Source organism: Chiloscyllium punctatum, chromosome 4 (genome assembly GCF_047496795.1).
Source record: "Chiloscyllium punctatum isolate Juve2018m chromosome 4, sChiPun1.3, whole genome shotgun sequence".
NCBI classification, from domain to species: domain Eukaryota; kingdom Metazoa; phylum Chordata; class Chondrichthyes; order Orectolobiformes; family Hemiscylliidae; genus Chiloscyllium; species Chiloscyllium punctatum.
This window is the reverse complement of record NC_092742.1, coordinates 95,448,233-95,474,381: the sequence shown is the minus strand read 5'-3', so window position 1 is coordinate 95,474,381 and position 26,149 is coordinate 95,448,233. Positions and strand designations below refer to the sequence as shown.

The 26,149-nt window shown below is 42.7% G+C and overlaps 1 protein-coding gene across 1 annotated transcript in view; it reads right to left on the bottom strand.

Moving 5' to 3' along the window:
• The window catches only part of LOC140475995 (cytosolic phospholipase A2 zeta-like), a 111,898-nt gene that overhangs the window by 15,330 nt on the left and 70,419 nt on the right, over positions 1-26,149 (bottom strand). Inside the window, exons 14-17 of the mRNA XM_072567897.1 lie at positions 20,303-20,417; positions 18,990-19,127; positions 17,929-18,036; positions 9,743-9,925 (exon numbers count right to left, since the gene is read on the bottom strand). Of these exons, the coding sequence (XP_072423998.1) occupies positions 9,743-9,925; positions 17,929-18,036; positions 18,990-19,127; positions 20,303-20,417 (544 nt within the window). The remainder of the gene's footprint in view (positions 1-9,742; positions 9,926-17,928; positions 18,037-18,989; positions 19,128-20,302; positions 20,418-26,149) is intronic.

The window sequence follows — 26,149 nt, the reverse complement described above, 5'->3', positions numbered from 1 at the left end:
TACCCTGAATCCCGTGTGCCTCTACCTTCTTTTTTAGTCTCCAGTGTGAAAGGCTTTGCTGAAATCCACATAAACTACATCAAGTGTGTTACCCTCACCTACACACCTGAAAAACTCAACCAAATTTGTTACGCATGCAGATGATCCCTGATCAAATTGTGCCTCTCCAAATGGAGAGGAGATAAATTCTCTCTTTCAGAATTTTCCACACTACTGATTTAAGACTCACTAGTCTGTAATTCCCTTGTTATCGCCATCACACTTCTTGAAAAGCAGAACCACCTCAGCTATCCTCCAGCCCACCAGCACCTCTCATAGCCTGAGTGGAATTAAAAATGTGGGTCAAAGCCCTTGTAATTTCCTGCCTTGCCTCCCACAGCGTTCAGGGATACAACTCATCCAGACTTGCAATTTGCCCATCGTTAAGCCTGCCAAACCTCCAATACCTCTACATTCCCTCTGTCAATCTGCTCAAGAACTTTACAGTCCCTCTTCCCAAATTCTGCACCTACAACCTCCTCGTGAGTGAAGGTAAATGTGAAACACTCATTTAATATCCTGTCAATGTCTTTCAGCTCCACACAAACACACTGCCCTCTTGGTTCCTAATGGGCCCTACTCTCTCTCCCTGGTTATCCTCTTCCCTCTGCTACACTGAGAATATCTTGGGATTCTCCCTAATGTTACCTGCCAATGTTTTTACATGTCCCTTCTTTGTTCTCCTAATTGTTAAAATAAACCCCCTACACTACTTGTATTCCACTAGGGTGTCCACTGTTTTGTTCCCTTTGCATCTTCTAGAAGACTTTTCTTTCTTAGCCAGTCCTGAATATTCCTGGACACCAAGGGTTTTCTGGGCTTGTTCCCTAAAGGGAACATGTTGGGCTGTACTATCTACATTCCCTTGCTGAACACCCTGGACTGTTCTGCTGTAGATTTTCCCCCAAGTTCCCAGTTTACTTTGGCCAGATCCTGCCTTATTTTAATAAATTCTGCCTTCCCCCTCAATGCAAAACCCTTTTTTTTTTGCAGACCACCCATTTCCATAAACTTAAAATGTAAGTGTTGTGCTCATTGCCACTAAAATGCTGACCACCTGTCTGGCTTCACTCTTCCAAATTTAGCTCAGCACTGCACCTGTCCTTAACAGACATTGAACATGTTGACAGAAAACAACTCTCCTTGCCACTCTCGATGCTTCCTCCAAGTGTTTTCTCTCATCCTCTCTCATCAACTGAGAGAGGACCATGTGTGGTAATCAGCAGGAGAATTATTTGCTTGCATTTCGCCTGAAGCCATGAGACTTCCTGGGGTGTGGAGTCAATGTTGGGGACTTGCAGGGCAACTCCTTCTGCTGGGTCAGATCTGCTGGTGAGACGGGACACATATCCAGGGATGATAATTGGGAGTGTCTGGGACAACGTCTTTAAGGTACAATTCCATGAGTAGGAATGTCATGCTGCTGCTTGACTCGTCTGAGAGACAGTTGTCCCAATGTTGGCATTAGCCCCTCGTTATAAGAAGGATATTATTAAACTGGTTCAGAAGAGATGATTTGCCAGGATGTTGCCAGGATGTATGGAAGGTTTGAGTTATGAAGAAAGACTGGATAAGTTTATAAAATAAATAGATAAATAAATAAATAGCTAGTGGTATTTGTATTTCCCCTAGGATGGAGGTTTGCAAGACTAGAGGGCATATTTTTAAGGTGAGAGGAGAGAGAGATTAAAAAAATACTTGAGGGGCAATTTTTTTACGCAGGATGGTTCAGCAGAAGTGGTGGACGTGGGTACAATTATAATGTTAAAAGACTTTTGGATCAATACATGAATAGGAAAAGTTTGGAAGGATATGGGCCAGGAGCAGGCAGATGGGGCTAGTTCAGTTTGGGATTATGCTCAGCATGGACTGGTTGGACCGAAGGGTCTGTTTCCATGCTGTATAAGTCATGGCTCTAAATCTTTCCCCTTTATGCTATGACTACCCCAATTAATATTGGGAAGTTGAAATCCCTTAATATAATTTCTAATTACTATCTGCTCCTCTACTGCCTGCTTTGGGGGCCTATAATACATGCCAGCTTTGAGACTACCCTTTATCTTCCAAAGTGCTACCCACAGACTCATTTGAAGATATATACTTAAGTAACGGACTTCTTAATTAATAATGCAGTATCATCTCCAATTTTTCACCTTTCCCTGTCTCACCTGAAGATCCAATACCCCAGATTAATGAGGTGCCAATCCTGCGCCTTCCTGAAACACACCTGTGATGTCTAAAACATTGCAGTTTCACATGTCAATCCTCACCCTTAATATTCCTAGCATTAGAGGTCATACAGCCTCTTCTTACTCCTTTGTATCTCAACATAGCTGAACTTGCTGTTCTTTGTTTCCATTACTAAAGTATGCTGTGTCCCAATTGAACAACACTATGTTCCCCTCCCACTGCCAAACTAGTTTCAACCCCTCCCAACAACACTAGCAAACCTTCCCACAAGGATGTTGGGCCTATTCTATTTCAGGTGCAGATTGCCCCACATATACAGATCCCAGCTTCTTCAGAAATGCTCCCAGTGACTAAGAGATCTAAAACCCTCCCTCCTGCATCAACTGTTGAGTCATGCATTCATCTGCTCTATTGTCCTATTTCAGTACTTGATAACGTGGCATCAGGAGTAATTCAGACATTATTCCTTGGAGGTCCTGGTTTTCAACCTATTGCTTAGCTCCCTGAATTCTTTATGCATGCCTTCATTCCTCAGTCTACCTATTATCACTGTACCACTGACTTACCTTCCTGCCCTTTCAGGATGCCTTGCAGCTGTTCAGTGACATTCCAGACCCTGGCACAGTGAGGGAACAGACCATCCTAGAGTCACATCTGTGGTCACTGAAATGCTTGTCTGTACCCCTCACCATTGAGATACCTTTCATTATTTTCCTTGGATTCTTGCTCATCCCCTTGATCTGATAATTCTCAACTCCACTTTCAGCCTTTGACTCATAAACCTTGATTCCCTTACTGATTGAAAATGTCTTTTTTAGCCTTGAAAATACTCACTGACCCAGCCTCAAAAGCCCTTTACAGTAAAGAATTTCACAGAATCACTACCCTCAGAGAAATCAATTCCTCCTCATTTCAGCTTAAATTTAAGAGATTGTGTCCTTTGGTCCTAGACTGTCCCACAAGGAGAAATAATCTCTCCATATATAACCTCTCCATTCCAACATTCTTCTAGAGTACAAGCCCAACCTACACAATACATCCTTATAAGAAATAAATTTGGGGGGGGTGGGGAGTTTCCAAAGTGAAGTGCCTTTCCTTAGCTAAGAGAACCAAAACCAGTGTTGCAGATGTGATTCAACTATGTCTCGCTAAAGCCTTGTATAGCTTTAGCAAGACATCCTTATATTTATATTCCATTCTCTTTGAAACAAAGCCAACATTCTATTTGTCTTCCATGTCACCTGTAAAACTTAAGTTTCTGGGATTCATGCATAAATATCCCCAATCCCTTGGTGCTGAAGTTTTCTGCATCTTTCTGCATTTAAAATCAGATATTTTTTAGATTAGATTACATAACAGTGTGGAAACAGGCTCTTTGGCCCAACAAGTCCACACCGACCCGCCGAAGCACAACCCACCCATACCCCTACATTTACCCCTTCACCTAACACTGCGGGCAATTTAGCATGGCCAATTCACCTGACCCGCACATTTTTGGATTGTGGGAGGAAACTGGAGCACCCGGAGGAAACCCACGCAGACACGGGGAGAATGTGCAAACAGTCAGTCACCTGAGGTGGGAATTGAACCCAGGTCTCTGGCGCTGTGAGGCAGCAGTGCTAACCACTGTGCCACCGTGCTGCCCATCTTCTTCCTGACAAATCCGTGATAGGGTTAGGGTTGGCATAACCTAACTTTCCCACACTATATTCGAATTGTCAAGCTTTTGCTTACTCATTTACCTTTTATTTGTCTGCAGATTGTCAATGTCACCCTCACGACTTGCAGATGACCCAAAAATAAATGGGAAGGCAAGCTTGGCTAAAAAGTGTTCACTTACCTCATCCAAGTCATGAATGTACATTGTAAATAATTGTGGGCCCAGCACTGATCCCTGAGGCACTCCAGTAGTTACAAGTCGCCATTTTTAAAATTCCCTCCTTAGCCCAATTCTCTTGTTAGCCACTCTTCCATCTCTGCTAATATACTATCCTCAACACCATGGCATCTTAAGTAGACTTACTAGTAGTACCTTACTGAACACTTTTTGGAAAGCCAAATATTTACTGGCTCCCTTTTATCTATCTGCTCATTACCTCCTTGAAGAATGTAATAAGTTTGTCAGGCGTGGAAAGGAGTGGGAGGGAGGTAGGTAGTGCAGGAGTCTCCTGTTGTTATCTCTGTCTCAAGCAAGTATTGTGTTTTGGAAAATGTAACGCACTCTTAGGGGAATGTAGCACGAATAGCCAAGTTTCTGGTACTGAGATTGGCTGTAATATAATGAGGGGTACATCAGGTTCAAGTGACCGATTGTGACAGTGGACTCTCTAATCAGAGGCACAGACAGATGCTTCTGTGGCCGACAGCGAGAAATCAGAGTGGTGTGTTGCCTCCCTCCTGCCAAGATCAAGGATATCTGGGAAAGAGTGCAGAATAATCTCAAAGGGTTGTGGGACCAGCAGAAGGCCGTTGTACACATTGGAACAATTGACATAGGAAGAGAAAAGGACGAAATTCTGAAGGGAGAATATCGGAAGTTAGGCAGGAATTTAAAAAGGAAGTCCTTGAGAGTAGTAACAGCTGAATTACTCCCAGTGCTATGAGCTAGTGAGGATAGGAATAGGTGGTTAGAGCAGATGAATGTGTGGCTGAGGAGCTGGTGCAGGCGAGAAGGATTCACATTTTTGGATAATTGGAATCTTTTCTGGGATAGAAGTGACCTGTACAAGAAGGATGGACTGCACCTGAATTGGAAGGGGACTAATATCCTGGCAGGGAGATTTGCTAGAGCTGCTCAAGAGGATTTAAACTAGTAAGGTAGGGGTGGAACCCAGGGAGATATTGAGGAAAGAGATCAATCTGAGACTGGTACACTTGGTAAAAGGGGCAAGTCAAACAGTCAGGGCAGGCAGGAACAAGGCAGAGAAGGAGGTAGGACTGAAACTGCATTTATGTCAACACAAGAGGCCTAACAGGGAAGACAGATGAACTCAGGGCATGGTTAGGAACATGGGACTGGGATATCATAGCAATTCCAGAAATGTGGCTCAGGGATGGGCAGGACTGGCAGCTTAATGTTCCAGGGAGATTAGGAAGGTTGGCAAGAGAGGAGGGGGAGTGGCGTTTTTGATAAGGGATAGCATTATAGCTGTGCTGAGGGAGGATATTCCCGGAAATACATTTAGGGAAGTTATTTGGACGGAACAGAGAAATAAAAAAGGGATGATAACCTTACTGGGACTGTATTATAGACCCCCTAATAGTCAGCAAGAAATCGAGAAACAAATTTGTATTCTCGGTTATCTATAAGAATAATAGGGTGGTTATGGTAGGGGATTTTAACTTTCCAAACATAGACTGTGACTGCCATAGTATCAAGGGTTTAGATGGAGAGGAATTTGTTAAGTGTGTATTAGAAAATGTTCTGATCCAGTACGTGGATGTACCTACAAGAGAAGGTGCAAAACTTGACCTACTCTTGGGGAAATAAGGCTGGGCAGATGACTGAGGTGTCAGTGGGAGAGCACCTTTGGGGCCAGCGACTATAATTCTATTAGTTTTACAATAGTGATGGAAAAGGCTAGACAGAATCTAAAAGTTGATTGGGGGCAGATGTTCACAAGTAAAGAGTCAGATGGAAAACGGGAAGCCTTCAAAAATGAGAGTCCATAGACAATATGTTTCCATTAGGGGTGAAAGACAAGGCTGGTAGGTGTAGAGAATGCTGGATGACAAGAGAAATTGAGATTTTGGTGAAGAAAAAGAAGGAAGCATATGTCAGGTATAGACAGGAGAGATTGAGTGAATCCTTAGAGAATAAAGGCAGTAGGAGTATGCTTAAGAGGGAAATCAGGAGGGTAAAAAGGGGACATGAGATAGCTTTGGCAAATAGGATTAAGGAGAATCCAAAGGGATTTTATAAATACATTAAGGACAAAAGGCGAGAGAATAGGACCTCTCAAAGATCAGCAAGGCAGTCTACATTCAACATGGATTTAGTAAAGGGAGGTCATGCCTGACAAACCTGTTGGAATTTTTTGAAGAGGTAACAAGTAGGTTAGACCAGGGAAACCCAGTGGATGTGGTCTATCTAGACTTTCAAAAGGCCTTTGATAAGGTGCCACACGGGAGGCTGCTGAGCAAGGTGAGGGCCCATGGTGTTCAAGGTGAGCTGCTGGGATGGATTGAGGATTGGCTGTCTAACAGAAGGCAGAGAGTTGGGATAAAAGGTTCTTTTTCAGAATGGCAGCCGGTGACGAGCGGTGTCCCGCAGGGTTCGGTGCTGGGGCCACAGCTGTTCGCATTATATATTAATGATTTGGATGAGGGAACCGGGGGCATTCTAGCGAAGTTTGCCGATGATACGAAGTTAGGTGGACAGGCAGGTAGTACTGAGGAAGTGGAGAGGCTACAGAAGGATCTAGACAGGTTGGGAGAGTGGTCCAGGAAATGGCTGATGGAATTTAACGTGAGCAAGTGCGAGGTCTTGCACTTTGGCAAAAAGAATAAAAGCATGGACTGCTTTCTAAATGGTGAGAAAATTAATAAAGCCAAAGCACAAAGGGATCTGGGAGTGCTAGTCGAGGATTCTCTAAAGGTAAACATGCAGGTTGAGTCTGTGATTAAGAAAGCGAATGCAATGTTGTCTCTTATCTCAAGAGGGTTGGAATATAAAAGCAGAGATGTACTACTAAGACTTTATAAAGCTCTGGTTAGGCCCCATTTGGAGTACTGTGTCCAGTTTTGGTCCCCACACCTCAGGAAGGACATACTGGCACTGGAACATGTCCAGCGGAGATTCACACGGATGATCCCTGGAATGACAGGTCTAGCATATGAGGAACGGCTGAGGATACTGGGATTGTATTCGTTGGAGTTTAGAAGATTAAGGGGAGATCTAATAGAGACGTACAAAATAACACATGGCTTTGAAAAGGTGGATGCTAGGAAATTGTTTCTGTTAGGCGAGGAGACTAGGACCCGTGGACACAGCCTTAGAATTAGAGGGGGTCATTTCAGAACAGAAATGCGGAGACATTTCTTCAGCCAGAGAGTGGTGGGCCTGTGGAATTCATTGCCACGGAGTGCAGTGGAAGCCGGGACGCTAAATGTCTTCAAGGCCGAGATTGATAGATTCTTGTTGTCTAGAGGAATTAAGGGCTACGGGGAGAATGCTGGTAAGTGGAGCTGAAATGCACATCAGCCATGATTGAATGGCGGAGTGGACTTGATGGGCCGAATGGCCTTCCTTCCACTCCTATGTCTTATGGTCTTAAATGACTATTTTGCATCAATTTTTACTATGAAGAAAGACATGGAAGATACAGAACGTGGGGAAATAGATGGTCCACAGATGTGGTGGGGCTGTATGCCTTAAAATGCATAATGGTGAATACAATCCTCAGGAGAAAATGAGGACTACGGGAGCTGGAGATTAGAGTCAAAAGTGTGGTGCTGGAAAAGCACAGCAAGTCAGGCAGCATCTGAGGAGCAGGACAGTCAATGTCTCAAACGTAAGCTCTTCATCGGGAAACCCCAAGATCTGACCAGGTGTATCCTAGAACGCTTTGGGATGCTAGGGAAGTGATTGCTGGGCCCCTTGCTGAGATATTTAGATCATCAATAATCATAGGTGAGGTGCCAGAAGACTGGACGTTAGCTAACGTGGTGCTACTATTTAAGAAAGGTGGTAAGGAAAAGCCAGGGAACTATGGACATTGGAGATGGGCAAGTTGTTGGAAGAAATCCTGAGAGACAAGATTTCCATCTATTTGGATAGGCAAGGACAGATTAGGAATAGTCAGCATGGCTGTGTGCATGGGAAATCATATCTCACTAACTTGATTGAGTATTTTGAAGATGTAACAAAGAGGATTGATGAGGACAGAGCAGTGGATGTGATCTATATGGACTTCAGTAAGGCGTTTGACACCGTTCCTCATGGTAGACTGGTTAGCAAGGTTAGATCACATGGAATATGGGGAGAACTAGCCATTTGGATACAGAACTGGCTTGAAGGTAGAAGACAGAGGGTGGTGTTGGAGGGTTGCTTTTCAGACTGGAGGCCTGTGACCAGTGGAGTGCCACAAGGATCAGTGGTGGGTCCACTACTTTTCATCATTTATAGAAATGATTTGGATGAACATAGGAGATATTAGTTAGTAAGTTTGCAGATAACACCAAAATTGGACATGTAATGGACAACGAAAGAGGTTACTTCAGATTACAACAGGATCTTGATTAGATGGGCCAATGGGCCGAGATGGCAGATGGAGTTTAAATTTAGATAACGCTAGGTGCTACATTTTGGAACAGCAAATCAGAACTGGACTTATACACTTAATTGGTAAGGTCTTGGGGAGTGTTGCTGAATGAAGAGACCTTGGAGTGCAGGTTTATAGTTCCTTGAAAGCAGAGTCTCAGATCGATAGGATAAGAAAGATGATGTTTAGTATGCTTTCTTTTTTTTGGTCAGAGCATCGAGTAAGAGAGTTCAGAGATCACATTGCAGCTGTACAGGACATTGGTTAAGCCAATGGTACAGGACTTTACTAAGGAATAGTGTGCACAATTCTGGTCTTCCTCAAATAGGAAGGACATTGTGAAACTTGAACTGGTTCAGACAAGATTTACAAGAATGTCTCCAGGGCTGGAGGGTTTGAGCTATAGGTAGAGGCTGAATAGGCTGGGCTGGTTTCCCTGGAGTGTCGGAGACTGAGGGATAACCTTAGAGGTTAAGAAGGTTATGAGGGACACGGATAGGGTAAATAGAAGGCATAAGTTTAGAGTGAGGGGGAAAGATATAAAAGGGACCTATGGGGCAACCTTTTAACGCAGAGGATGATACACGTATGGAATGAGCTGCCAGCGGAAGGGGCAGAGGCTGGTACAATTGCAATATTTAAAAGTCATTTGGATGGGTATATGAATAGGAAGGGTTTGGAGGGATATGGGCCAGGTGCTGGCAGGTGGGACTAGATTGGGTTGGGATATCTGGTCAGCAGGGATGAGTTGGTCAGAAAGTTCGGTTTCTGTACTATACATCTCTATGAAATCTGGCAGCATCTCAGGAAGTTCTAAGGAAGGATCACCGGACCGGAAACATTATCTCTAATTTCTCTTCACAAATGTGCCTAGACTTACTGAGCTTTGCCAGCAATTGCTGTTTTTGCTTCTGATTTACAGCATCCACGGTTCTTTCGGTTTGAACTATGTCCAAGGTTGTTAAAGGAAGTCAGGAAGTAAATAGGGAATAAATGTTGTACCATTATTCAAAAAAATGTGGGAAGGGTAGACCAAATAATTATAAGCTAGTGAGTCTGACCTTGGTGCTGGACTAACTGTTACAATCAGAGCAAAGAAGCGACAGATTAATCAGGGACAGACAGCATAGTTTTGTTATGGGTCATGCCATGGTAAATGTGATTTGAATAATTAGTGGCATCACCCAGTTAGCATATGTCAATACTGCAACATTAACACAACATTTCAGCATTACAGACGGAAAACATACTTTGTCCACGCATGAAGTAGTGGTTCTGCTCATACAGCTGATGCAGAACGAGGCCATCTAGGAAGTTGCAGATCTCTGACCCAGTCAGGCGTGACACAAATAAATTCTTTACCATAGTGTCCAGCAGGCCTGATGGAATGATTGTCCGCGTTGGAGGTTGATTTTTTCTTGTTTGTGGATTATCTGTATCAAAAACATGTTTACATATCACTTTCAGATCAGGAGAGGGTGTGAATTCAGTGATATCAAACCCTTGAATGGATACAACCATAATATGCAAGACAACAGAATTAATACTTTGTACAAAACAAGTAAAAGGTTGTTAGGCACCTTGAACCGAAGGGTGATGTTTATAGACCATACAAGCAGTGTTTTATTATTTATGAGCCTCAATACATTTTCATTGTTCATTCCTAGCCATAACGAGATATACGTTTATAAACAGGCATGGTTATAACTGTGCTATCTGGTAAGACAATAACAACTTGCACTTACATTAATGCAATGAAATGTTCTAAAGCACTTCCCAAACAAAATTTAACACCGACAGATCAGGACATAAAGGGACAAGGAGTCACACCAAGAGTTTGGTCAAAGAGGTAGGTCTCAGGGAGTGTCTTTTAGGGAGGGAATTCCAGATTTGAGAGCCCAGTCAGCTGAAGTCACAGCTATCAATTAGCAGAATGATGAAAATCAAAGCTGATCAAGAGGCTCAAGCTGGAATAATGCACGGATCTTGGGAGAGTTGTCCGCCTGGAATATATTAGACCAATAGGAATGGGCCAGGCTATGAAGGGATTTGAAGACAAGGATGAAGAATTTTAAAAATGAAGTGTTGCTGGACCGGGAACCAATTCAGTGAACACATCAGAAATTGGTGAACCAATTAAAATATATGCAGCAGAGTTCTGGCTGAACTGAAGTTTATAAAGTGGGAACTGTCCTGTATAGGTTGTTATTTCTAAACTTTACTATTCTCAAAGGCATGACGATAGGCTGAGAAACAGAGGAGCTGAGGCAGGTATAGAGACAAAGCATGTTACAGAGATGGATGTATGTAATCTTGGTGTTGTGGACCATCAACTCAGGATCAAAAAGAATATGAAGGTTTGAGCTTGGAAGAAAGAAATTAAGAAGAAACCAGGGATACTCCTGTGAACAGAGCTAATGCAATAGCAGCAGAAAAAGTCATTGGATGTGAAATTCAATGTTTAGATAAGAATGGATTAGCTGGATGATGGTAGGGACACCTTGGAGAACAATGGTGTGGTCAACTATGTCAAAGATTGCTAACAGATTGAGACGAGGAAGGAGGAAATTTATCCTTGTTACAGTCACAGAGTGGAGAAAAGATGGGCATGCATTTGTGAGGTGACATGTTCAAGGATTCTAGAGACAAAGATACTTTGCAACGACACTGGAATCAAAGATGGATTTTTTTGAGACAGTATGTAATGACAGCAGATCTGAAGTTGGGAGCAGTGGTGGGGGGGGAACAATGACCTGGTAACATTCACTAAGGAAGACAGAGCTAGTAGGTGAGTTCACTGGTTAGCAGTTTAGCGGAAATAAAGTTGAGGGAATAGCAGATGGACAAGGACGCTACAAAGGACATGACTGTGATAGGAGAGAAAAAGCTGGCTTCAGATCTAGGGCAGTGGTGTAGTGGATATTGTAACTGGCCTAGGTTAATGCTCTGGAGAACAGGTAACTGAATAATGAAGGAATTTTAAACTTTCCTGCACTTATCACAGAATGTTTAGACTCCTGGATTGGTTACAGTGCACAGGCCATTCAGCCTGGCATGTTCCTGCAGCAGCAATTCTCCCACTGCCCTCCAAATTTCTCCTCTTCAACTAATTATCTATTTGTTGGAGGTGAGGGCAGAGGGGGCAGGACAGATGACGTTGCAATGTGTCATATAAGCCCTATTTTCATTCTAGAAAACTCCTGGAATAATGAGAATTAGCTGAGGAATTCAATCTGCGTGAGTGTGCAGTGATCTACTTGCCAGGAAAAACAAGGTGAGGGAATACATGATAAATGGAAAGTCCTGGGAATCAGAAGGTTCTTGGTGAACACGGCCACCAGTCCTTGAAGATAGTGAGGCAGAGGTAGATAAAGTGGTTATGAAGGCATACAAGATACCTGCCTTTATTAGCTGAGGCAGAGTTTTTTGAGTAGGGAGGTAATGCTGGATTTGTATAAAGTATTGTTTAGACCACAGCAAGAATGTTGTGTGCAGTTCTGGAATCCACATTTTAGGAAGAATGTGACAGCACTGGAAAGGGCAAAGGAGATTTACCAGGATGCTGCCTGTGCTGGAGAGTTTTAGTTGCGAAAAGAGACTGAATAGACTGGGTTTGTTTTCCTTAGACAGAGGAGACAGAGAGGGAATATGATTGAGATGTAAAAAATTGAGGAACATAGATAAGATAGACAGGAAGAAACCTTTCCCCTTGATGGAGGGATCAATGACCGGGGACATAGATTGAAGACAAGAGGCAGAAGGTTTAGAGTAAATGTGAGGAAAAGCTTTTTCACCTGGTGGTAGGAATCTGAAACTCATTGCCTGTTAGGGTGGGAAAGACAGAAACCCTCATACTATAAGTAGTATTTAGATGTGCACTTGCAATGCCAAGGAATTCAAGACTATGGGCCAAGTGCTGGAAATTGGATTAGACTAAATAGTTTTTGACCACTGAAACCTCGCGGGGCCAAATGGCCCATGGAAGTGCATGGAAGATTTCTCTGACTTTATGTGAACAGGACCTGATGGTGCCTTAGGTGATCCTGCCAAGTGTGAATGTCTCAACCAGCTGTTCACCGTAATCGCTGAAGTCTGAGCTTATTAAATTTAAAGGAAGCTGAAGTCAGATGGGGATGAATCTTTACAATTCACTCATGGGATATATGGGTCCCTGGTCAAACTATTGCATATTGCTTTTCTCAGCTGCCCTTGAGAAGGTGGTGGTGTTCCTTTGCGACTGCTGCCCTTTTCCTTCTAAACAGTAGTTGTCATACGTTTGAAAGGAGTGGTCTAAAGGATCTTTTGTGAATTTTGGCAGTGCATCTTTTAGATAGCACACACTGCTGTTTCTGAGTATCGATGGTGAACAGCCTGAATGTTTGTGGTTGTGTTGCCAATCAGACAGGTTGCTTGTCCTGGTTGATTTCAAGTTTCTTGAGTGTTCTTGGAGCTGCATTCATTCAGACAAGTGGCGAATATTCAATCACACTCCTTACTTGTGCCATACAGATGGTGGACAGGCTGTGGGGAATGAGGAAGTAAGATATGTGTTTCCTAGCCTCTGATCTGTGCTTGCAGCCACAGTATTTATATAGGTAGCCCCATTCGGTTTCTGGTCCCAGAACATTGATCATGGGGGATTTAATGATGGCAATACCAAAGAATGTAAAGGAGCACTAGTTAGATTCTTGGTTTTTGGAAGTGTTTGTTGCTTCGTATCTGTGTACTGCAAATGTCACCTGCCACTTGTCAGCCTAAACTTGCACAACATGTCTTGCTACATTTGAACATGGACTGCTTCAGTGTCTGAGGAGATGTGAATGCTACTCATCAGCAAACAACCCCTCTTCTGAATTTACATTAGAGGAAAGATCAAAGCAACTGAAGATGGTTGGAAGGAGGATACGGGTTGCACCTGAACTGAAGGGGCACCAATATCCTGGGTGGAAGGTTTGTTAGAGCTCTTCGGGAGGGTTTAAACTAGTTTGGCAAGGTGATGGGAACTGGAGTGATGGATCAAAGAATGGGGGGTAACTGGTAAAGAGGCATATACAGCATGCAGAGAGTCTGTGAGGAAGGATAGACAGTTGATAGGGCAAAGTTGCAGTCAGTGTGATGGGATGAAGTGTGTTTATTTTAACGCAAGTGTCAGGAAAAGGGTGATCAGCTTAGAGCATGGATCAGTACTTGAAGCTACAATGTTGTGGCCATTACGGAGACTTGGATATCACAGGGGCTGCAATAATTGTTGGATGTTCCAGGGTTTAGATGTTTCAAAAGGAATTGAGAGAGGGGGAAAAGAGGTGGGAGAGTAGCATTGCTAATCAGGGATAGTGTTGCACCTACAGAAAGGGAGCAGTCACTTTACTGGGGGTGTCAGATCTCTCGATGGGAGTGCATTTTGGTGATAGTGATCACAACTCCCTTACCTTTACTATAGTCATGGAGAGGGATAGGATTAGATGGTATAGGAAAGTATTTAATTGGAGAAAGGGGAATTACAATGCTATTAGGCAGGAACTGTGGAGCATAAATTGGGAAGGGATATTCTCAGAGAAATGCACAGCAGAAATGCAGAGGTTGTTTAGGGAGCATTTGCTGCAAGTGTTGAATAAGTTTGTCCCACTGAAGCAAGGAAGGGATGGTAGGGTAAAGGAACCTTGGATGACGAGATGTGGAACATTTAGTCAACAGGAAGAAGGAAGCTTACTTAAGGTTGAGGAAGCAAGGATCAGACAGGGCTCTAGAGGGTTACAAGGTAGCCAGGGAGGAACTGAAGAATTGAAGAGCTAGAAGGGGGCCTTGGCGGGTAGGATTAAGGAAAACCCTAAGGTGTTCTATGAGGTGTTATGTGAGGAACAAGAGGATGGCTAGAGTGAGGGTAGGGCCTATCAGGGATAGTGGAGGGAATTGTGCCTGGAGTCTGAGGATGTAGGGGAGATCCTTAATGAATACTTTGCTTCAGTATTCAGTAGTGAGAGCGACCTTGTCATTTGTGAGGACAGCATGAAATGGGCTGATTTGTTCAAACAGGTTGATGTTAAGGAGGTGGATGTGCTGAAAATTTTGAAAAACATGGAAATAGATAGGTTTCTTGATCTAGATTGGATATACCAAGGTTACTATGGGAAACAAGGGCTGAGCCTTTGGCGATGATCTTTGCATCCTCACTGTCCACTGAAGTAGTACCAGATGATTGGATGGTGGCAAATGTTATTTCCTTATTCAAGAAAGGCAACAGGGATCTGAGAATTACAGATCAGTCTTACATCAATGGTGAGCAAATTGTTGGAGAGGATTCTGAGAAACAGGATTTATGATTATTTGGAAAAGCACAGTTTGATTTGAGACAGTCAGCATGGCTTTGTGAGGGGAAAATAATGCCTCACAAGCCTTATTGAATTCTTTGAGGATGTGACAAAATACTGATGAAGGTAGAGCAGTGGAAGTGGTGTATACGGATTTTAGCTGGGCATATGATAAGGTTCCCCATGGTAGGCTTATTGACAAAGTAAGGAGGCATGGTTACAGAGAAATCTGTCAGTTTGGATACAGAATTGGCTGGCCCATAGAAGACAGAGGGTGATGGTAAATGGAAAGTATTCACCATGACCAGTGGTGTTTCATAGGCATCTCTCTGGGACCTCTGCTCTTTGTGATTTTCATAAATTACTTAGAGGAAGTGGAAGGATGCATTTGTATATTTGTTGATGACACGAAGGTTGGTGGAGTTGTGGATAGTGTGGAGGGCTGTTGTATGATGCAAGGGGATATTGACAAGGTGCAGAACTAGACTGAGAAGTGGCAGATTGAGTTCTACACAGAGAAGAGTGAAGTGATTCATTTTGGATGCAGATTACAGGTTAAAGGAGGTTTCTTGGCAGTGTGGAGGAACAGAAGGATCTTGGGGTCCAGGTCCATAGATCCCTTAAAGTTTCCACCCAAGTTGATAGGGTTGTTAAAATGTAAGACGTGTTAGCTTTCATCAGCAGGGGGATTGAGTTTAAGAGCTGTAAGTTCATGCTGCAGCTCTATACAGCCCTGGTTAGATGACAGTTGGAGTATTGTGTTCAGTTCTGGTTGCCTCATTTATGAAGGATTTGGAAGCTTTAGAGAGGGTGCAGAGGCGATTTACCAGGAAGCTGCCTGGACTGGAGGCCAAGTCGTATAAAGGAAGGTTGAGGGAGCTTGGGCTTTTCTCAGTGGAGCAAAGGAGGAATGAGAATGTACACTTGATCAAGGTGTACAAGATGGTGATGAGAAGCACAGATAGGGTGGATAGCCAGAGACCTTTTCCCAAGGCAGAAATGGCTATCACGAAGGGGCATAATTTTAAGGTGATTGGAGTAAGGTTTAGGGAAGTTGTCAGAGGTCAGTTCTTTACACAGAGGGTGTTAGGTGCATGGAATGTACGGCCGATGGTGGTAGTAGAGTCAGATATGAAAGTAATATTTAAGTGACACTTGGATAGGCACATGGATGACAGTAGAAGAATGGTGTGTAGCTTAGTTTGCTCTGAGTGTAAAGATAAAAGGTTGGTACAACATTGAGGGCCGTAGGGCCTGTACTGTTTTATATATTCTACAAGGAGCTCCTGCAGAGGTGTCCTGGAGCGGAGATGACTAACCTTGAACAACCACAATCACCTTCCTATGTGCCAGGTATGAATCCAACCAGTGGAAAGTTTGCCTCTGATATCCATTGATATCCAGTTTTGTTAGGGCTCCTTGGTTAAATGTGACCTTGATGTCGAGGGGATTCATACTCACCTCAACTCTGTAATTAAACTCTTTTATTCATGCTTGAACCAACACTGTAATGAAGTCAGAAGTTGAGTGGCCCTGGAGGAATATGTACTGGGTGTCGGTAAGCAGGCGCTGCTTGATAGTACAGCTATTTACACCTTCCATCACTTTACTAATGTTTGTAGGTAGACGAATGGGACGATAATTGACTGGGTTGGATTATCCTGTTAAGATCAGGAGCACATTTCTTCACCACTATTTAGAATGTTGTCAGGGCCTATGGCCTTTGCCGTATCCAATGTCTCCAGTCATTTTTTGATATCATGTGGAGTGAATTGAATTAGATGAAGATTGGCACCTGTGAGGCTGTAGGGCTTCTGGAGGAGACTCATCAGGATGAACGTAAGAGACAACAACTTTTTATTTTTTGAAATATAGACTGAAAATGAGAAAAAGAATGGACACTGCTTTAAAAGAGGAGGAAATAACAGGAATTTGCAGCTTTGGAAAAACAAGTGGAGCTAACTGATGCCGATGCAACAACGTTAATTTTGGGAATACTGTGTTCAGACAAAGCAGCAGTACCTGTTTATGTTCAGGCAGTCTTTTGAATTGTTTTCAAATGCAACTATTTGTTATGAGTTCAGGAGAGCTCATTACAATAAGCTTCTGATTAGCCAAGCTGCAGTTTAACGCAGTTTAACACAGTTTAACAGAAGACAACACAGGCTCCAGCAAGTTATAATTTCGGCATCTCTCTCTCTCTCTCTCCTCCTTTGTTCTTAAAGAAAGTGCCTTGCTAACTGTGTTGGAAAAGCAGAGAAAAACTATATTGAGAGTTGCTGAAAGGAAGAATCTGAAGCGTACTGAGAAAAGAAAAACCTGGGTCCAAACACGAAACTAGCGAACAACAGGTGGATTATGACAGTGCAAATAACACCAAAGCATTTCTGATGAATTAAAAGGATTGTATTTTGGACTGATGCGACACAGCTGTGTTCTCCTGACTTTTCTCCTCAAAAAAAATTATGTTTTATGCCTTTTTCTTTTGCGTCTGTCTGGGAATTTGGGGGTAAAGTTAAATATTAGAAATCCTGATTTGGAGATGCCGGTGTTGGACTGGGATGGACAAAGTTAAAAAATCACAGAACACCAGGTTATAGTCCAACAGGTTTAATTGGAAGCACTAGCTTTTGGAGCAACGCTCCTTCATCAGCTGATGACTATCACCTGATGAAGGAGCGTCGCTCCGAAAGCTAGTGTGCTTCCAATTAAACTTGTTGGACTATAACCTGGTTTTCTGTGATTTTTAAATTTGAAATCCTATTCTTGTTCAAGTATGTTACAAAAAAAAGTTAATCTTTAACTACTACTGAAAGAATCTGGTATAATTTGCTTTTATCCTGGGTAGCAGTCAATAAGGCAAATAGGGATTTGTAGTAGTTTCATTTAATCTTAACATTCATCTCAATTCCGGGAATAGTAGGGCTGGATTTCCACGGCACTACCCAAGTGTCAAGGAGAAAAAGACAAAGGTTTCCCATTCAACCATAAGTTTCATGATTTATAAGTCTCCCTGTAGCTCTCAAAGAAAGATGTCCTAGATCTTGGTCAGTGCCTTTGCACAAATAGCAGGGCGAGAATGGAAATTACTAGCAGTTCTAAAACAAAAACAAAAGATAGATTAGTACCTGTTATCTTGATAGCATTCTGTAAGTTCTGCATCCACATGTTGGAGGTGCCTATCATCTCCCTCAGGATCTCCTCCAGGTTGGCTGCAAAAGCACTACCCCACTGGCCTGAGGAGCAGGAGGAGGAGGAGGAGGAGGAGGAGGAGGAGAACAGTCATTTTTCAGAGTATTTCTTATTCTAACTTCTTAGATCCTTTACCCCCACCGGAGAGTAAAGGGATCCCCACCCACACTGAGGGGGTACCCCAAGGCTACACCAAATTCCTGCCAGTAGTGCACAATCACGTTCTTCGCCCTAGAATCATCCCCACTCCTCCTTCCCAGGATGCTGAGTCACCTCCACAGAGGTACAAAAGCAGAAGCCCTCCCACCCAGGGTCTTTCTATTCCACTCTTCTCGGGTTCAAAGTACACGTAGTGGTATACTGAACCCTTCAGGAAATTAGGCAAGTAAATATTCTTAATGGAAGAGATTGCCTGTATGTCAGAACAAACTTCACATTCTCAGTCTGGGCACTGGATATGGATCAGGAAAGAGAACATGAAACGTATTGCTCTACAAAGCCCAAAACCTAGCCCATTCTGGGGTGTCAATTCCAATTTTATGACCCCCTAATCTTGCCTAAGATAACTAATCCAATGGATTCATGAATCTAATCAAAATTACACAAATACAAAACTATATTACATATCACTTCCCCATATCAAACCAATATTCTGTGGTATGTTTGGGTCTGTCAAAGAAAGATGCACAATAATGGATATTAGAGAATGCCAGACTTTAGTTATTTTATTTTTACAAGAAAGGACGATGACTAAACCCATTGGGAATTTTAAAATATGTTAAGAGGAAGAACCTTTGGAATTAACAGAAGAAAGAAAATGGTATTTGTCACCCCAGGCTATTAAAAGAAAGATTTTTAATAAGACTGTTAATAAGAAAGACTTTTTTCTTAACAAACTATAATACGTACTTCTTCACAGAAGCCGTGACTCCAAGTTTAACTTATAAATTTCTATGCAATGAGACGTTTAGATTTCTTATTTGATTGTTAACTGTACCTTCCAAGAAGCTGATTCTCATTTCTGGACATTTCTTTATCAGGTATCCCATGAAGAATTTGCTTCCAAAATGCTGAATGGGGATGTAAGCTCCATATTTTGGAAGTCCAGCTTCATAAGGAGTGCACTCAAACCACTCTGCAAAGACAGAAGATTTTGCTTCTTGTTGGCTGTGGTCTCCATAGTAGACTCGTTACACCAAGTTGCATCCATATGAAAATAAAAGACTATTTTCACACGGTCTGCAGCCCCAAGATTCTTAACTTGTGAAATGGCAATGGCCACTTTCTCAGCAGGACTAGACATGTGCATGAACATTTAGGAATAGCACGATTTCCACCTCACCTCCTTCTAGACATTAATTGCAGAGTTACAGCAACAAGTGATGAACCAGTCACTTATAATGTCGATCGAAGAAATGGTACTGGCATTTTCTCCATATTTTTAAAATGCTCTCAGGATACCCTTCTGATGGTATGGGGGGATAGACAGGTGAATTAAAGCATAATCCATCCACATAAAAAAGTTTGAAGTGTGCAGTGCATCGGTTGCCAGCTCCCACAAAAGGACAGGTATTGAGGTAAGAACTGAATTCCCCTACCAAAACAACAGGCAGTCTCTCCAAATTAAAAATCCCACCCAGTTTACAAACTCCAAACTGACCTGCTCTCTATTTGAGAGCATCTGCTGAGTGACAGAGCAGACATTTCTGAATGTAGATAATTTTCAGTTGTCTGGGCCATTTCTATGTCCAGATGCAGTTATCAGCAGTAGCAAGCCTCCCTGTTCAAACTTCCTGCCAATTAACAACACATTTTGAGGTTTACTACCAAATGAGGGACATTAGTTGGTGAGAGATTGATTTTGCATGAGACATTGCCTTCACTGAACTACATTAAGAGTGCTGCAGCAGGAGAATACAGCAGGGGCAGAAGAGATGCACGATCAGTCTGCCATTGACGCATCCTCAGCACTATCAGTGACATAAATTTGTCATTTTCTGTCATTAAAGGTTAGGAAGCCTTGAACTTTCAACAGCTCTGACCTTCCACTATACTGACATCTCCCCCAAGTTCCCAAGGCACTGCCACAAATAGTACCCATGTATCACTGGGAAAATTGCAATCTCTGTGACAGACTGAAATTAGTTCACCCATTATCCAACTCAACCTGCTGAGTTGAGTGTAAGTGCTTGCCAGTACCAGTCCACCCCTGGGAAAAAACAGCCAGAGACAGGAACAGATTAGCAAATTTGATGACCCCTCCCTGCAAAGGCTTGGTAACAACACAACACACCCCATCAAGATCTGTACCTCCAAAATCTCGAGCGCTGAGGTTTGACCTCACATTAAGACTGGCATAGATAGGAAACGGGTTCTGTCCCCTCCTTATAGCTCTCTGCTGGTCTGACAGCTTGGTTTTATTCTCCTAAATACAGAGATATTACTTTAAGTATTTTACTGCTTTTCAACAAAGTATTTTACACACATACACACACACTATTTAAAACACTAGAGCCTTGTTTGGGTAAAAGGCAACAAAATTTCTGTTGACAGTGCAAATTATCTTTTGGGCATATTTGTACTCAAAGGAGAGTGCTCGCATAGCAACAATTTGATTGACACACAGTGTTGTTCATGCAAGAGCCTGAGGTTAATCATCGACAAAAATAGACAAGTTGTGTGTGATGCAGGTTTTTGTGGAGTTCTGCTGGCACTTTCCGATGTGGAATGTGATACACCTAAATGATTGTCATGACCTCTAAGTTGATTAGACTAATTAAAATTCAATTACCATAATCCTCCGAATGCAGGAACAGTAAAAACTGCTTTGATGCAGGCAGAATAGATCAACACTGGGTGGCCTGATTGACTGCGCATGTGCAAGCCAAGTGTCTCACATTGGAATGCATTCAGTGCTGAAGCTGCACACGTTAACACTGGTAAAGGTGTGAGCATCTCCAAAAAGCATACTCCTTTTGTGCAGGAGTACAGGGCTTTATTGAGGATCTCTCAAGAACTGTGTGATACACCAAACGCCATGAGTTCCTACATTGACTCGACTGTTGGAGGTTTAGCTACAATGATCCCAATTAAAAAGAATTTTCTTTGTGTCAATTGTGTTGCTATTACTGTAGCTTGTTCACTTGGGTCAGCGCCAACTGCAGGAAAAATGGACAAGAGGAAAAACCAACCATTTCAAAATGATTGAAGTGCAGTAAACTAGGAAAGGAGAGCATCCAATTGAGGGTTCTTTTCAAACAACATTTGAAGACAATAGAGCATAAATTATGTCTTCTTCCATCTGGCCTTGGAGAAAGATGAAGGCGGTGGAGGAAAATCTGAGAGAACAACCTGGGACTGTAAAGCACAATTGCTGCAGCCACTGCTGTTGCAACAACCTGATCTTCCTGTTACAGGCGTAGCAATCCCTGACACCTGTCTGATACAATGGACCGAAAGGCCAATTAGTTAACGAAATAAGGAAATTTGGATATTTATGACAAGGTGACTATTTTAATAGCTATTCATGTGTGTAGATTGTAGATAACTGCAAAGTCATTTGCTAAGAATAAGCACACACTGAGGTTTACTCGTGATTAAGCACAGCATTGTTATGTAAGATAGCACTAGCTACAGCTTGATTAGAATAGTCCAAGGTCATGTCATTTTTCCTTTGGTTCAACAAAAAACAAATTTTTTAATGGTGTCCCATCTGGTTGCAATGCTCTCTTTGTAAATTGCTTTTTATGCCTAAGTTTAAAGTAAAATGACTGAATTGCTACCTTCATTACTGATCAGGTGAACATAGTTAAGGCCAGACAAAAGCAAAGATTTAGTCAACTTTTTAGCTTGGACAAGGTGACAGTCTGCAATTCAAGCTCCCCATGTATTGCTAGGTTACCATACCCTTCAGTGCACTGGAAGAATCAATGGAGAACAACTGATAGAAATCCATGATATCCAGATGATTTCAAAGACTAATTGTATGAAACAGGCTTACTCATCACTAACTTTTTTTCCCTTAGCCTTTATCTAAACGAGGTAAATGACTACAGTAAGGCTGATCCCACTTCTAGGATGTTGAGATTGTTTTGTCTTTTCTGTTACAAATTCACCTCTATTGGCTAGAGGCTCTGAATGACTTGGGTATATGTTTTGCACTAGTACACAAGCTGCACTTGGATGATATGAGAAAGACCATTCTTGGTGTGATCTTGTATCCAAATGAAAAGCACAAATCATCAGAATCTCCAGCTACTAATAATGAATGTGGGGTGGTGATGGCCTTGTGATATTATTGCTAGACTATTAATCTAGAGACCCAGGTAATGCTTGACCTGGGTTACAATCCACTGAGACAGATTCTGAAATTTGAATTCAATAAAAATCTGGAATTACGGTTCTAATAATGACCAACAGACCACTGTCAATTTTGTCAAGAGAAATCTATCCAACTCACGAATGTCCTTTCAGGTGTGAGATGGCCATCCTTACCTGGTCTGGCCTACACATGACTCCAGACCCATTGCAATGCAGTTGACTCTTAATTGCCATCTGGGGAATTAGGGATGCCTACTACATCCTAGCCTAGCCAGTGACGCTCACAATCCGTGAATAATAAATTATTAACTGGGACTGGTGGCCCTTGTTTATATCACATTAATTAATCCAGTCCTCAAGATGGCAAGTGTGATGGGTAATGCACCAGCAAATCAACTGCAAGAAATTCCAATTCATTCAGAAATGCCTGCTAGAAACTAATATTTCCCAAAGAATACCCGTGTACTAACATTTATTGGTTATGCTTACATAAGCACAGTAAGACCGGCCTCATATCAGCTGCATCCTGGTGTCTGGTATGACAGCCAAGTGACTCTCTTATTTGATGTTTAATTTCAGTAAAGGATATTTTGCATCAGTATTTACTGTGGAAAAGGATATGGAAGATATAGACTGTAGGGAAATAGATGGTGACATCTTGCAAAATGTCCAGATTACAGAGGAGGAAGTGCTGGATGTCTTGAAACGGTTAAAGGTGGATAAATCCCCAGGACCTGATCAGGTGTACCCGAGAACTCTGTGGGAAGCTAGAGAAGTGATTGCTGGGCCTCTTGCTGAGATATTTGTATCATTGATAGTCACAGGTGAGGTGCTGGAAGACTGGAGGTTGGCAAACGTGGTGCCACTGTTTCAGAAGGGCAGTAAAAGGGGACTCGGCAAGATGGCGGCGATTCTGTAGAACTGCTGTGGACAGCTCTGCCTAACAACCAAGGCGTACCAGTGTTTTTTTGCCATCCCTGGCCAACTAATATGGTGGAAATATTAGTTTAAAACCTTACAGAACACTAAGGCCTCGAAAGCTGCGATGGAGTCCTCATCCAGTCGGATCCAGGTGCTGGAGCAAAAGGTGCGGGCCTTGTGAAACCATGTCAACGACCTCGAAAATCGAGGTTGGAGGATAAATCTCCGAATTGTCGGGCTCCATTAAGGTGAGGAAGGTGAGAAGCTTCTCTGAAAACTGGCTGCCGAAGTTTTTGGACCTTCACACGGAGTCCAGCAGGTTTCAGATTGAAAGGGCGTATTGAGTTACAGTGCACAGGTCAGGGCCAGTGCAGCATCCCTGCCCGGTCCTAGTGCACTTCCACTCATAAGCAAGCAAAAAGTCAGAGAAGGTTTCAGGTCCCTGGGAAAAGATCCGCAGGTGCTGCTGTACAAGGGGTCAAAAATCATGTTTTTCCAGGATTTGTTAGCAGCTGTAATCCGAAAGAGGAAGTCCTTCGATGAAGTTAAAAAGAGGCTGAGGAAACTGGGTACCGAGAACTCCATGAGATACCCCGCACTGCTTCATTTCAGCCACGAGGACTCAGTTGAAACATGTGACTTGGCAGATAAGGCCAAAATCTTTGTGGACACTTTAAAATAGACGGATTAGCCTGAAGAATACGGTTAATGTTTGTTCTATTTTCTATTTTTCCTCATGTTTTCCCTTCCTTTTTTAAAATTCCTTTCTTTCTCCCTAATAATTTTCTTTTTGGAAAGGGGGAAGACTTTGGAATAAGTTGTTCCTTTTTAAATAAATAATGTTCTGATGGGAAATTTTGTGGATGTTCTTTGTTGTCTCTCTTCCTTTTTGTTTGTTTGTTCTGCATCTCTTTTAGTCACAAGTAGGGGTGTCATGAAGCCAGGGATGGGTGGAGTGCTCATCCTGATTTTGTCTTTTTTTCTGTTGATTTAAGGATCATCTTTATTTTTCTGGCCTAAGGCTGGGGCACAGTCCAGGTTTGAAGGAGTGGATGGGTGGGGTGAGTGCTCCCTATAGGCAGGGGGAAGAGTCTTCCATTCAAGGTTCTATAGTTGGTTTTCTTTAGTTTTTTGGTAGTAATAGTTGTTTATAGTTAGATAGAGTAGTTTTTGTATATATAGTTTTTCGATTCTATGAGTCTTTATTTACTTATGCTCCAAGGGGTTCAAGGGTGTCTGAAAGGGGTTATGGCTAAGGGTCTTATTAAAAGAAACACCTGGAACATTAGGGGAAGTCATTCGCCTATTAAAAGGAAAAGAAAGTGCTTTCTAGCCTTAAGAGGGAAAGGGTTGATATCGCTTTGTTGCAGGAAATCCATCTTGATGATGGGGAACACCTGAAATTACAACAGAGGGGCTATGACCGGGTATTCTTTTCATCCTTTACTACTAAAAGTAGGGGAGTGGCGGTACTTATCCAGAAAAATCTTCCGTTCACATTATTAGAGCAGGTGAAAGATGACCAGGGATGGTTTGTGATATTTAAAGCCCTGATACATGGGGAGGAATATGGCATTTTAAACGTCTACTGTCCTCTGGCACATCCCCTCAAATTTTTGATTAGTGCTTTCTCTAAGTTGAGTGCTTTTGGAGCACAGCACATTATTATGGGGGGGGATTTTAATTGTCTTTTGGATCCGACAGTGGACAGGATGCCTTGTGGGTCCCCAACTATTTCTTCGCAGGCCAAGCAGGTGGTTGACTTATGTGAGGAGTTGGGGCTGGTGGATATTTGGAGAGGTCTTCACCCTACCGGTAGGGACTTCACCTTTTTTTCAAACCCACATAAATGTGACACGAGGATTGACCTCTTTCTGCCTCCCTTGGCCCTTCTGGATTTATTAGGAGTTGTAAAATTGGGAATATAGCTATCTCTGATCACACGGCAGTATATTTGGAGGTCAAGGCCAAGAGTGAAGGGTTAGGTTTGCGGCACTGGCGTTTGGACCCTTTTCTCCTTAAGGATTCCAAATTTGTGGAATACTTTTTGAAGGGGTTTCAGGAATTCTTGACTATCAACTCAGACACAGCTAGTAGTCAGTCCATGCTATGGGAGATTGCTAAGGCCTTTGCTAGGGGATTAGCTATTTCCTATTCGGCTAGCCAGAAACGACAGAACAGCAGTGTCTACTTGAGACGCGGTTGAAAGCTGCGGAGGCAGCATATTTTGCGCGGCCTTCGGTGACTAAGCTACAGCGGATCACGGCCCTTCGGGCTGCCTTGAATTCAATACTGACACAAAATGCAAAGAAAGAACTTGCATTTGCTGGACAGAAGCTGTTCGAATATAGGGATAGGCCAGGGAAGTATTTAGCATACACGACTAGGAAAAGGCGTGCTCCCCAATCCATTACTGCAATCAGAGACAGCGCCGGAGTCCTTACATGCGATGCTAAAAAGATTAATGATGCTTTTTGGAGCTTTTATGCTGAATTGTATCGGTCTGAAGGTTGCGAAGACAGGAGTGCTAAAATGGAGATCTTTTTTAAGAACCTGGACCTCCTAGGCGTAACCTTAGAACAGGCCTCTCTCCTTAATGCCCCCTTGACAGTTCAGGAAATGCAGGAGGCAGCTAGGCAACTTCAGAGTGGGAAAGCGCCTGGCCATGTTTGTTTTCCGGGTGAGTTTTATAAGGAGTTTATAGGGATTCTGTCAGGGCCGGTGTTGGAGATGTACAATCACTCCTATATGCGTGAACGCCTACCACCATCTTTGAGAGAAGCTAATATTTCCTTAATTCTTAAGAAGGGGAAGGTTCCTGAGGATTGTGCTTCATACAGGCCCATCTCTCTATTAAATTAAATCCAGACTTCAAGATTCTGTCCAAGATCCTGGCGCTGAGATTGGAATGGGTGT